Raw genomic sequence first — 11657 nt, 5'->3', positions numbered from 1 at the left:
AAAGATAATTTGACTAAATCTTACATTGAAGTCAGAAGACCGCACTTCAAAAAAATGAATGTTTTTGACTCTCCTCCTTAAATGTATAATAGGAATTTATAGTAAACATCCCTTTACTTTCACATCTCCAATTTATTTTTTTGACAACCCCCTCCTGGAAATTAACACTATCGAGCGCATTTCAAACCTTGCAATTGTCTCACAAAAAGCAATTTAATTTCGATTTGGGTACTTTCCCATTATGAGGCTCTAAGGACGCGTTTGGGTAATTTTTTTTAAGGGTGGAAAGCTGACATTTTCTGACAAAATGTCAGCTTTCCACTCTTAAAACCTCTCAAAAACAGCAAAACAAACAGCCCCTAATAAAGAAACACGGAAAAGCTAGGTGAATCATTTCCAAGGAAGATATATTAAATTCGACCCTTAAGCAGGAAAAAAAAAACAAACAAACTAAGCTTCACGAAAAGCATCATCGGACGACGCTATCCGAGGCTATTACACGCCCACAATGTCCTGATCAATGAAACTGACAAATCTCATACGGTGTCCCCTCGAGAATTGCGTGACCAAGATCCTACTCGATCCCCAACTTTGCGAGAAATCCCCCACTTAGTTTGTTGTGAATGCGTCACGACCGAGCCTGCCGTGATTTTTGTTATTAATATCAGAAATTCTCGGATCGATCATTGTGATGATATTGTTGGATAGTAGTATTCTTAATCTATTTTGGTAATACGAGGTTATTAGGATTCCTAATCTATTTTGGTAACATGAGGTTATTAGGATTCCTAATTTGTTTTGTTTTTTGTTTTAGAATTCCTAGTCTGTTTTGGTTTTAGTTTTTCTATATATATGAAGATTAGAATCAATTATCAAAAGAGATGAGAGTTGTAATCAGATATTAGAGAGACTTTTGAGCATTGTGAGAGGAAGATATTGTGAGCAAGTTGAGAGCTTTGCTTGAGGGTTATAGTTTATGAATTTTGTGAGATTATAACCCTTTGTACTCTCATTAATTTAGTGGAATCTCCCCATCCTCTCCCCGTGGACGTAGACAATTTGCCGAACCACGTAAAATTAATTATCTCGCTATTTGTGTGATTTGTAATAGCTTATTTAGGTTCCCTCGACAGGCCAGTCCTAGAACTGATATCTCACTTGGTTGAGATACTTTGCTTAAGGTTCTTGTTTCCTTTGTGAAACAGGAATTTCTATTGCGACCCGACTCTCTTGTTGTGCTGTCGAAGTGCTGCCGAAATTTCCGCTACGCGCAACAGATATCATAGTTAGATTCATCTTGGCAGCATTCTGAATAACATCTATCGTCTGCTCAGAGTCAAATATTAATCTAACACAAGTCGTGGACAACGTTACTCCCAAAATTAAATCAGCTCATAAAGAACAAGCAACAATTTCGCATCAAGCACATACATCAGTAGCACCTGAACAATACGCGAAACCAACTTGCGAGTCTCTTTATTATCCCATAATAAGCCTTCGATTTGGCCAGATTCTATCCTGATGGACCTACTCTTATCGCACCATCTCTATTGATTTTCATCTGATCATTCATGCATGAGTAAGCTAAGGAGTAGATAAGTACCTGTGGTTTTTTTTTTTTATGATGTGTGTGTGTTGGCGATTTGGGTCGGTGGGTGGTTGTTTGTGGGAGGAACTGCTGGGGTGGGGCGGGGTGGGGGGGGGGGGGGTATGCGGGTGTATCATAAACAAAACATGTCTCAATAGAATTTGCATTTACTGGCCAGCTAACGCACGCTATTCACACTTCTCTCTCTGCATCATGTTTAAAATATGCCCGCAGTTCCTATTCGTGTTTTCTTAATGAGCTACTTTTATCCTCTCTAGTGACAAATTTCTATAAAGAGTTGGTCGTACAATCAAACTTGCCCTGCGGTTCTTTGTTGATTTGTGCAGTCTCCTCACAATTCAGAGCATAAATTTTGAGTTAGTCTACTCGCACTGCAGAGAACTATGAATCTAGCTAGAATTACGTACTTTCAGAAGAGTATCAAAGAACCACCTGGAAATAGAAGAGAGAAACAAGAGACAACAACTAGAGAAACAATCTCCGAGGTGTTGAAGGGTACTGAATTCAGTAATGCACCCTCTCCTATGGTTGGAGACAAATAATTCTACCAAAGAGTCCCCCTCAAAAATTAAAAAAAAAAACATCACCTGTAACAAAAACAATTCCTTGGTTTTGATAATCAATCCCACTTTCTCCTTTCTTATGATCCTACACATCTAGCAATATATCCTATTTCGCATATGATTGGCCGTAAAGCTTCTCCCAACTTATTTCTCTCACTGCCGCTCCTTTGGTATTAATTTTCTTTCAGATGCTTTGTGACCAGCATAATTAAAGAATTGCAATGAAATTTTCCATAATAATGTCTATAGATCTCATAAAGTTTACATAAATCTCTCGCTTATTAGTGATGTAGCACATTCACTTAATAAACCTAATCAAAACCAGTCCCAAATACTGGATTTGCATCATATAAATTGTAAAAGATTAATTTACCCTTCATACGCCCCAAAGTTTTAGGGGTTTTATAAAACTAGTATGCTATACGTGCGTTGCACGTGATGCATATTAAGAAACTACAAGAGTCAAAATCCATAATGTTTCCATAATTAAGCATTGAACTTATACACAATACACAAGATGAATGTCAATTAAACATTATCTCTTACGATATTGTCTATAGAGAGGAACCTAATATTCAACCATATATATATGGTGTGCGTGATAAAAGTGATCGTACAATCAAGAAAAAGTTAGTTGATCTTAACTTCAAATAACTAATATTCAGCATCACATTACAAACCAGGAAAGTATTCAATTAGCATGGCGATATACATACAATGAGAGTGAAAAAAAGAGTCAACATGATAGCTTGTGTTATTGTTGAATCCAACAATTTAAAATAAATAATATTTTTGCCAATAATTTAAAATAAATAATGTTTATTACATACAACAAGAAGCTAATGAATTTCCATCAATATACAAGTTTTTTAGAAGAAGCATCCCTTTATTCATACATAAGGTCACATACTTGCATTATCATTAATATAGTTCCTCAAAGAAGGCACTTAAATTCATGCAAACCCCAAAAGGCTCTGTATTGTTTTATGGAAGATAAAGTATAGTAGCAATAATAAGTACAAATAAAAGTAAAATAAAATTATATAGTACACTGTCAAAGTAGTACCTCTATTTTTAAAGATGTGGTGGTTGGTGCATATCTTTCCACGACTTTTTCTTCTTTGTTCACAAGGAACTTAGTAAAATTCCACTTGATATCATCACCCAAAAAAACCTCATTTTTTATTTCAAGAACTTATAAAGAGTAGTAGCCTCCTTTCCATTTACTTCAACCTACAAAAAACAATCAGTCAGTCAAATATAGTTACATGAAATTTTCTTCTACAACAATGGCAACATAGTAAAAATTTCTGTTGTACATTTGTCAAGTGCAAGGGAGATCTATAACTAAGCCAAAATCTAAAGCTATGTAAGCAATATAGCTATTACAAATGCAGAATTTTCAAGTGGCAGCTATGTAAGTAAACAATTGAGAGCTATTATTTAAAACAATAAACTTATCTCCAAAACAAAGTCAACAAGCTGAAACGCAAAAGGTAAGGAATTCAGAGAAGAAAACAACAATATAAAATAAGTGAGACATAAAATTGAGAAGGCAATAGGGAACTACCAAGAAACTCTTGGTCCCTTTGACATTTGTAAACTTGATTGTTTAAAGCATTGTAAGCATCTGTTATCAGAAAAGCAGGCCAGACAAAAGATTCAAGGACAGTTCCATTCAAGTGCCTGATAAACCAATTTAGTGAGTACAACCTTATGATCATTAAATAAGAATACAAATCTTCGTTTAAATGGTACTTAACTGTTCTTTCCGACGATTGAAGTCAACGGCATACACAACATCTTCTCCATCTTTTGTTATCTTCCAGACGGTACCTCCCAGAAGATGGTCTGTGACATGATGAGCTATGCGATTCCCTCTCCTTTATCTGTTACATGATATGAAATAAAACACTGAAACATCAAAGCATTTATCACAGTGAAATTTAGCAATGGCTATGATTCTACCAACCAGAAGATGATGGTTTTGGGAGTATCTCAGCCTCGTAATGTTTTGGAAGGCAAATCAATATCGTCCATGGTGAATAAGTCGAAAATCTAAAACTTGCTGCAATATTAAGCGAGAAATACAAATCAAATACAGAAACAAATATATCAATACAATAATAATGATAGAAATATACATATTAAATACAGAAACAAATATGTCAATGCAAGAATAATGATACAAAACAGTAGCAGCAGCAGAAGTATATTAATGACTTGAATGGATAAACATATTTGCATAAAAGTGCAACCAAATATCATGTAGTGAAAAAAAATGAGACAAAAGTCTACAGAGCAATTATGTGCCTCCTATAGGAATTCCTTTTTCAACATAATGAGTCATCTGAACTTCTGAAGATGATGTAAACAAATTGTAATGTTTGAATTGTCATAACACAGTAACTAAATAATATACTTTGCAAGGTTAGATTCTGAACTATTCCTCAAGGCTTTAGATAATTTCATTTATAATATCTATCATCCATCATTCATTCGTCTTATCCACAATGGAGCTACCTTAGTTGGGCAACGAAACTTGAGGACTAAGTAACAAGTCTGTTTGGATTCTTCATAGTTTTTGTTCTAATCCAACCCCTCTATAAAATACTACTATTCCCACTTCTATTCAGTCATAATCCAGGCAGGTTTTAGTTGGTCTAGAAATGAATTAACTTTTGACACTATATTACTCAAATTGTTAAAGTTTATACTTGCTCGAAATGCTGCTCTAACCCATGATCCCTTTTCACATACAATTTGATACCCAAAATCACGGAAATATACTGCCATGTACTAAAACAACTACAAATGGTTGCACGAATGACTTATTCTTTATTATTCATTCGTTATTATTATTATAGAAACATATGCAGCATCATATCCACATCAATCGCATCCAATTTCATCAATTGTTCTATTAACATGTCACTTCACTTTCCCTTTCTCCTCTCCTCTTGCCCTCAAACCCATAAAGCCCAACCATCTCTCTCGAGTTTCCCATGCACTGCACAGGTAACAAGCTATTCTTACATTTTCCAAACGAGCTTCGACCTAATGCAGGCGATACAATGAAACTTACCCTGCGAGCGGCATAGTAATCATACATCGTCAGCTGCCCAAGTCTGCACACTGGGTCCGTCGAATACACGGGCGCAGATAGCCCTAGCTTCTTCATCGCATATGACAGAGTCTCAACATGAAGTATATTTGAATGTGATATCAAAACCACATCGATCTTCGAGACCATCCTGCAAATTGGACGTGATTGGTTCTAGGGTTTCGATCAAAAACTCAAATTTAAGTGAGGGATTTGAACTCGGAGAGGGGTTGGAGGAGATTGACATCGAATTGATCGTTCTAGCGGCAAAACATTAGGAAGTTGAAGCCTTCGACGGAGAGGAGGTAGCAGAGGGGGTTCTTGTTGTAGACGCCGGAGAGAGGAGTGACTTGAGCTGAGGTCCCTATGGCGAGGGGTAGAGAGAGAGAGTTGAGATTTTGGGGAAATTGCAGGAATTTTGGGGAAAAGGGTGGGTTTTTTTAAGGGTTTTAGACAATGGCCGTGGCCGGAGATCAGCGGTGGAGGTTTAGGACATATACATCAGTGGATGTGAGGAGATCGACCGTCAAAATAATTCAGAGAGAGATGGGGAAGAGGGGCTGGGGAGAGAGCGATTAAGGAAGAATTTAGGGCATGTTTGGATTTGTAGGGGGTGAAGGAAAGTTAAGGGAAAATGAGAGAAGGGAAGCGAAGGGAAGGGAGGGGAGTTCCCTTCCCCTTGGTTACAACCTAATTTGTAGGGTAACAATTTTTAGGGTCTGTTTGGATTTGTAGGGGATGAAGGGAAGTTAAGGAAAAATGAGAGAAGGGAAGGGAAGGGAAGGGAGTTCCCTTCCCCTTGGTTACACCCCAATTTGGGGGTTAACAAATTTTATAGTATTAGGGGGTGAACCAAGGGGAACTAGGGTGAATTAACTTCACCTCCTAAGTGTTCCCAAACAAGGTGAATGAAAGTGAATGGTTCCCCTAACTTTCCTTCACCCTCATTCACCTCCTAAGTGTTCCCAAACAAGGTGAATGAAAGTGAATGGTTCCCCTAACTTTCCTTCACCCTCATTCTCTTCAATCCAAACAAGCCCTTAGAGAGTGCTGGCATTGAGAAACGGAGGAAACTGAAGCGGAAGCGAGGTGGCTGAACATCGAATTAATTTAGAGACGGAGAGAGGGAGAGGGGCAGGGGAGGAGAGAGCGGATAATAAAGGGAATTAAGGGATGCGGGTGTTATCAAAGAGAGAGGGAGATGTGCAGGGGAGAGATAACGAAGGGAGCTAAAGAGTTGGTCGTTATGGGAGGATAGGATAGGTACCTACTAATACTAAATGGCTAAATAGGGGAAAAGAGGGATAAAATACAGGATAAAATTAGACTTAAGAAATTTGTAAAGAGCAAAATGGATATGCAAAGGTTTTGACATTTATTATCACTTTCAGAAGTAGTATAGATTATCATTATCCGTGTTTAATATTATTAATTCACATTAAAAACCAAGGGGTTGCCGGTATTATGCCCTTTCCCTTTCCCCTGCAGCTCTAACCCATGCGCCCCACCCCCTTCCTCTCATCTCCGGTTTTTTCGTTTCTCAACCACTGAGAAACGAATGAATCCCCCTGCCTCTTCATCCCACCCCCCAGCATTCAGAGCAGAAGAAGCTATCCAGTATAGAAAGGTCAGCATGGATAATTAACTAAACCATAACAAGAATCTTTGTTACTAAATACCCCCAAGGTTTCAAAAGCTAAACAGACAATATTAGAGCTATAATATATAATATAGCACCTTACGGGATGAAAAATATGTTCTGTTGGTTTAATTATTATTACGGGGCATATTGTCGATCGTCGTCAAATATCTTGCAGTCCATTATCCTATACTTTATTAATATCAGATCACGAAATGTTCCCATATGAGCAGTCAAATATCTTGCAGTCCATTATCCTATACTTTATTAATATCAGATCACGAAATGTTCCCATATGAGCAATCAAAGATTTGAGGTTCTAGTTGAAATACCTTAGAAGATCTTCTATAGCAATCTTAAATGTTGTGTAATATTGGTTATAAAAAAGTCAACCACGGGAGGAAAAACAACATGAATGTTACAATTTTGAGTCACAAACCGCTCACAAACAAAATAGACAGAAAAAAGATTTGAATGCTACAGTTTTTTATGTTATCAGTGACATAGGTCGCATAACGCACTCTGATGTCTGCATAGGAAACAGATCATCGTTTGGCCTTATTTACGACAATCAAGTTCAGGAAATGATAAAGAGAGGAGAAATAAGGAAGCAGGTTTGTAGGATTATGCGCATCAATAAACAAAAGGCAGGCAGTGGAGAAATTTACATATACAAATATCGCTAAGAAATATAGGCAAACTGATACAAAAGAAGTTATAAGAGTATATAAGTGTGACCAATGGTTATACCATGAGAGCTGACTGGTCTCCAAGCAACAATAAGTTCATATCCTACAATTTGCACCTGTAGATAAACATCAGTCAGAAAATAAAACAGTTGCATCTTTATAATACATTTGGGATAAGCATGAGTTACAGTCAACAATTATGCAATAAAAGTTTATTTCTGCCAGGAATCAACTATCCCTGGACATTATAAGCAATGAGACGTGGCTTTTCCTGATAGAACATAATTGCATGAAAAACAAAGATGAAGAACCACTCACTGCGGTAAACAAACTGGTTGAAATCGAGTCACCCTTCCCTGCTTAGTGGTATCGAAGGAATTAAATAAATTTCTGCACAGGAAAAAAAGGGTCGTTCATGGATTAGGCAGTATACACAAATTTCTACAATAATTCAAATCACACTGGCACAAAATTAGATTATACACAAGCAACAAAACACATGTAACTGTTGGCGAGTAATAGATTACACAAGAAAAATGCGTCAAAATGTAATATGAAGCATCCATGTGATTCTAAATAAAGCAAAGCTTCTGAATTACAGCTTTGCTGAATTACAAGCATACTAATTCTCTTTGGGATTAAACAACCATAAGAAAACCACAGATCCTATAGATGAGTCAATCCTATATATCAGAGTATGCATACCTTGCTGACTGTACAAATATACATAAGGATATGAAGTCATCCAACCGAACCATTTCTCTCCTGTTCTGATCAAAGCTCTTAAAAAATGAAACAGGAAACATCAATCAATATCTCTCTAGCTCAAGTATATTATATTCACCAACATTTGTAGAGGAGCAAATGCATAAACAGATACTGCTAAATTAAAAAATTATCAAACAGAGATGCTGGATCTCGTGGCGGCGAGGAGAGAGGAAGAGGAGGAGCAACAGGAGGTTAGGGTTAGGGTTTTGGAGGGGTTGGGGTTTGGGGAGATGGACGAGATTGCGGCGGCTTATTACGCAGGGGAGAAGGGGCTGTCATTGAGAAACGGCGGAATCGGAAGCGTAGAGGCTGAAGGTCGAATTAATTTTATACTATGTGAGAGAATGGAATGGAAGGGAAGGGAGTTCCCTTCTCCTTGGTTACACCCCAATTTGGGGTAACAAATTTTATACTATTAGGGGGTGAACCAAGGGGAACTAGGGTGAATAACTTCACATTCTAAATGTTTCCAAACAAGGTGAATGGTTCCCCTAACTTTCCTTCACTCTTATTCCCCTCAATCCAAACAAGCCCTTAAAGACAGACAGAGGGAGAGGGGTAGGGGAGAGAGCGGATTAGGAATGGAAGAAGGAGAGTTGGGCGTTATCGAAGAGAGAGAGAGGGAGAGGCCCGACAGGGGCAGGGGTAGGGGAGAGGTCGGATGACGTTGGGAAGAAAGAGAGGCGTAATTGGGAAAAAAGGGTTAAAACATAGGACAAAATTAGAATTAAGTAATTTATAAAGGGTAAAATCGGTATGCCAAAGTTTTGGCACTTGTTTTATAGATTAGAAGTAGTATAGATTTACCTCTTATACGTTGTAAGGAGGGAGCTTGGCAGCTTGCAGTTTTTTATGTCCTGAATTTTGCAGACGCAACAACAAGAGAAACTCATAAAACATACCGAACTAATTTAATTCCAACCGACTAGCAATGAAAATTGAGACGTTCCCGTAAAAAAAAAAAAACTTTTTAGATCATTGCAGTGTGAACAAGAATACAACAAAGTTGGTCACCCATTAGATTCTTGATTAGTTTGAACCATGTGCAACCCTCAAACGGATCAACGAGTGGATTAGGGTGTTGAACCGTCCAAATCGTCGCAACCAATTTCAAGACATACTTTTAGTCCCGAAACCGGTTAGAAATTCTTGGCAAGCCGAAATTTAGATCCTTACCGATTTCAATAAGGAGTTGGATGTCCTAAATTCTTGCCTAAAACACTTTATACACCTCTCTTTTTTTGCCTTTTGTGTAGGGTGAATTTCAGAAAATCCCCTTTAGTTTAGGAGTTTTGCCTATAACTTTCCTTAACTATTTCAATTCCAAAAAATCCCCCGTGAACTTTTGAGGGGTTTCAGTAACCCTTTTGAACTTTCATTCCCGTATTATACCCTTTTTACCCTAAAAACCCAAAGTGAAACCATATACCTAACGTGTCACGGGCCTTGGCGAGGTTTGGATAAAAAAATAAAAAGAGGAAAATAACCATTAGCCCTACAAAAATCACAGTGACTCATGTGCACGTCACATGACACATTAGACCTGCGGTGTAACTTTGGGGGTTAAAATGAAAAATGTTGAAAGTTCAGTCTTCAGTGGAGTAGAAAAAGTTTGGATGGCTTCGTGCAAGACTCTAATCACGGGTTTTGTGGAATTGAAATAGCTGAAGGGGTATCTAAAAAAAACCCCGAAGTTAAGGGGGAATTTTCAAAAATTAAGCCTTTTGTTTGCTTTTCTCGTAAACAATATCCGAGCCTCTCGAAACCAATGGCAGATGTGGTCTAAAAGTATCGGGTTCTACGCTTTATTTAGAAATTGCGCCTCGTATATAAGAAATCTGAGCATAAATTGAAACAGCCAAGAAATCCTCTTAAGACACAAGTCATCATTGAGATACGAGAGTCAACCAATCGCCAGGTAAACTTTCTAAAAGAATGGGAAAATGATATATTATTAAATTGAAATAAAAAACCAATTCATAACTAAAAAATAATGGAATTTACAAATAAATGAGCCCATTTTGGATGCCTATACACGTTCTCGGATTAGAAATTGGCTTCAACGATATAAACAAGTGATGGAAAAAGATCTCTGTTGTCATCGAACCGGGGAGGAGACGATGAAGTTGTCAGGTGTTAGGAATTAATGATGAGTATACGCCAAACTAGCTAGTTCATAAATTTCCGGCAGTTTGGCGCTTGGCAGAAGCAAGGGACTTTCTTATCAGCACTTTCATCAGGATCAAACAAGTAGTCATACCTGCAAAAGAGAAAAGACACCGACTTATCAGCTTGAGAGAGATATATATATTGGAATTAAACTGTGGTGACATATAACGCCAACAATACTCGACTTGGATTTCAACTGTGGTGACATATATTGGAATTTACAAGATTAGAAGAAATTATACTGCCTACTTACTACAGGAGATTAATATAGCGTTTATTGGAACGGGAAACATGAATTATGGAAGAAGAAACTCCCTACTGAAACAAGTTAAGAATCCCCAGCTGCTGAAAGTAAATTTTACTACTAATGAAACCTCACTATTGCTCTGTCCCAATTAATGAATTAAGCATAAAACTCAAATGATAGAAAGAAAGAGAGCAGCTTCAGATAAAATACAGTACGTTAGCTCACTGCCAGCAGAAACATTAGACTTGGCTATTAGGATAATTCGGTTCTCCTCACCACCCACGCTCATTATCCTAGCGTAGCAATTTGGTGTACACTGCATCGAGAATTAAAAAATATATAAATAAATAAGGAGAATAAAAATAATTGTTACTCTAGGAAAAGTTCTAGAAGGATAATGACTTACAGAGTGGTTAATCAAACGTGCTATGTTTCCTTTCGTTGTAGCATCAACCACTACCTCTTCACTGATCTTGAATAACTATAACAGAGAATATACATGATAGAGCATTATCAAGTAAGTTCAATAAAAATGCTGGAAAAACACTGCTTACACAGAATTCTGACAACATTTGATTAGAAATACTAATCAAACGAACTTCTGAATTATAATAAAATAACACCCCTAGCAAGTGACCTAGTAGCTAGGGCCTGAGGCCTTGGCTCAAAAGGCCAATGGTCGATCTGTGTCTATGGCATATGCCTATCCCCAGTTTCTAATTATTAGGTATTGCAACTTGTGCTATGCTATTCACCTTGGACTGAACTGGACTGTGAAAGGTTCCTCGCACCAAATAATAATAAAAATAATAATAACAACAACACACAAAAAAATGGATGAAGGTTGTCAGCCCAAACATCGACTCAGAA

The 11657-nt window shown here is 37.4% G+C and overlaps 1 protein-coding gene and 1 long non-coding RNA gene across 6 annotated transcripts in view; both read right to left on the bottom strand.

Moving 5' to 3' along the window:
• LOC109840744 lies at window positions 2930–5945 on the bottom strand. Of its 3 annotated transcripts, none has more exons than XR_002247046.1 (5): window positions 5258–5945; window positions 4145–4240; window positions 3743–4061; window positions 3239–3405; window positions 2930–3146 (listed from the first exon to the last, which is right to left on the bottom strand). It is a non-coding gene; the product is annotated as an uncharacterized LOC109840744 (long non-coding RNA). The 3 variants fall into 3 exon arrangements; XR_002247047.1 differs by having other exon boundaries at window positions 2946–3405; window positions 3743–3858; window positions 3936–4061; window positions 5258–5944; XR_002247045.1 differs by having other exon boundaries at window positions 2946–3405.
• The window catches only part of LOC109840743 (histone-lysine N-methyltransferase ATX4-like), a 16746-nt gene continuing 15403 nt past the window's right edge, over window positions 10315–11657 (bottom strand). For all 3 annotated transcript variants that reach the window (XM_020409494.1, XM_020409493.1, XM_020409495.1), the window contains exons 18-20: window positions 11194–11268; window positions 11003–11103; window positions 10315–10631 (exon numbers count right to left, since the gene is read on the bottom strand). In XM_020409494.1, coding sequence (XP_020265083.1) covers window positions 10541–10631; window positions 11003–11103; window positions 11194–11268 — 267 coding nt within the window. In that variant the 3' untranslated portion in view covers window positions 10315–10540. The remainder of the gene's footprint in view (window positions 10632–11002; window positions 11104–11193; window positions 11269–11657) is intronic.

The sequence above is a fragment of the Asparagus officinalis genome, chromosome 5 (genome assembly GCF_001876935.1).
Source record: "Asparagus officinalis chromosome 5, Aspof.V1, whole genome shotgun sequence".
Lineage (NCBI taxonomy): Eukaryota > Viridiplantae > Streptophyta > Magnoliopsida > Asparagales > Asparagaceae > Asparagus > Asparagus officinalis.
This window is presented reverse-complemented; position numbering and strand designations above follow the sequence as displayed.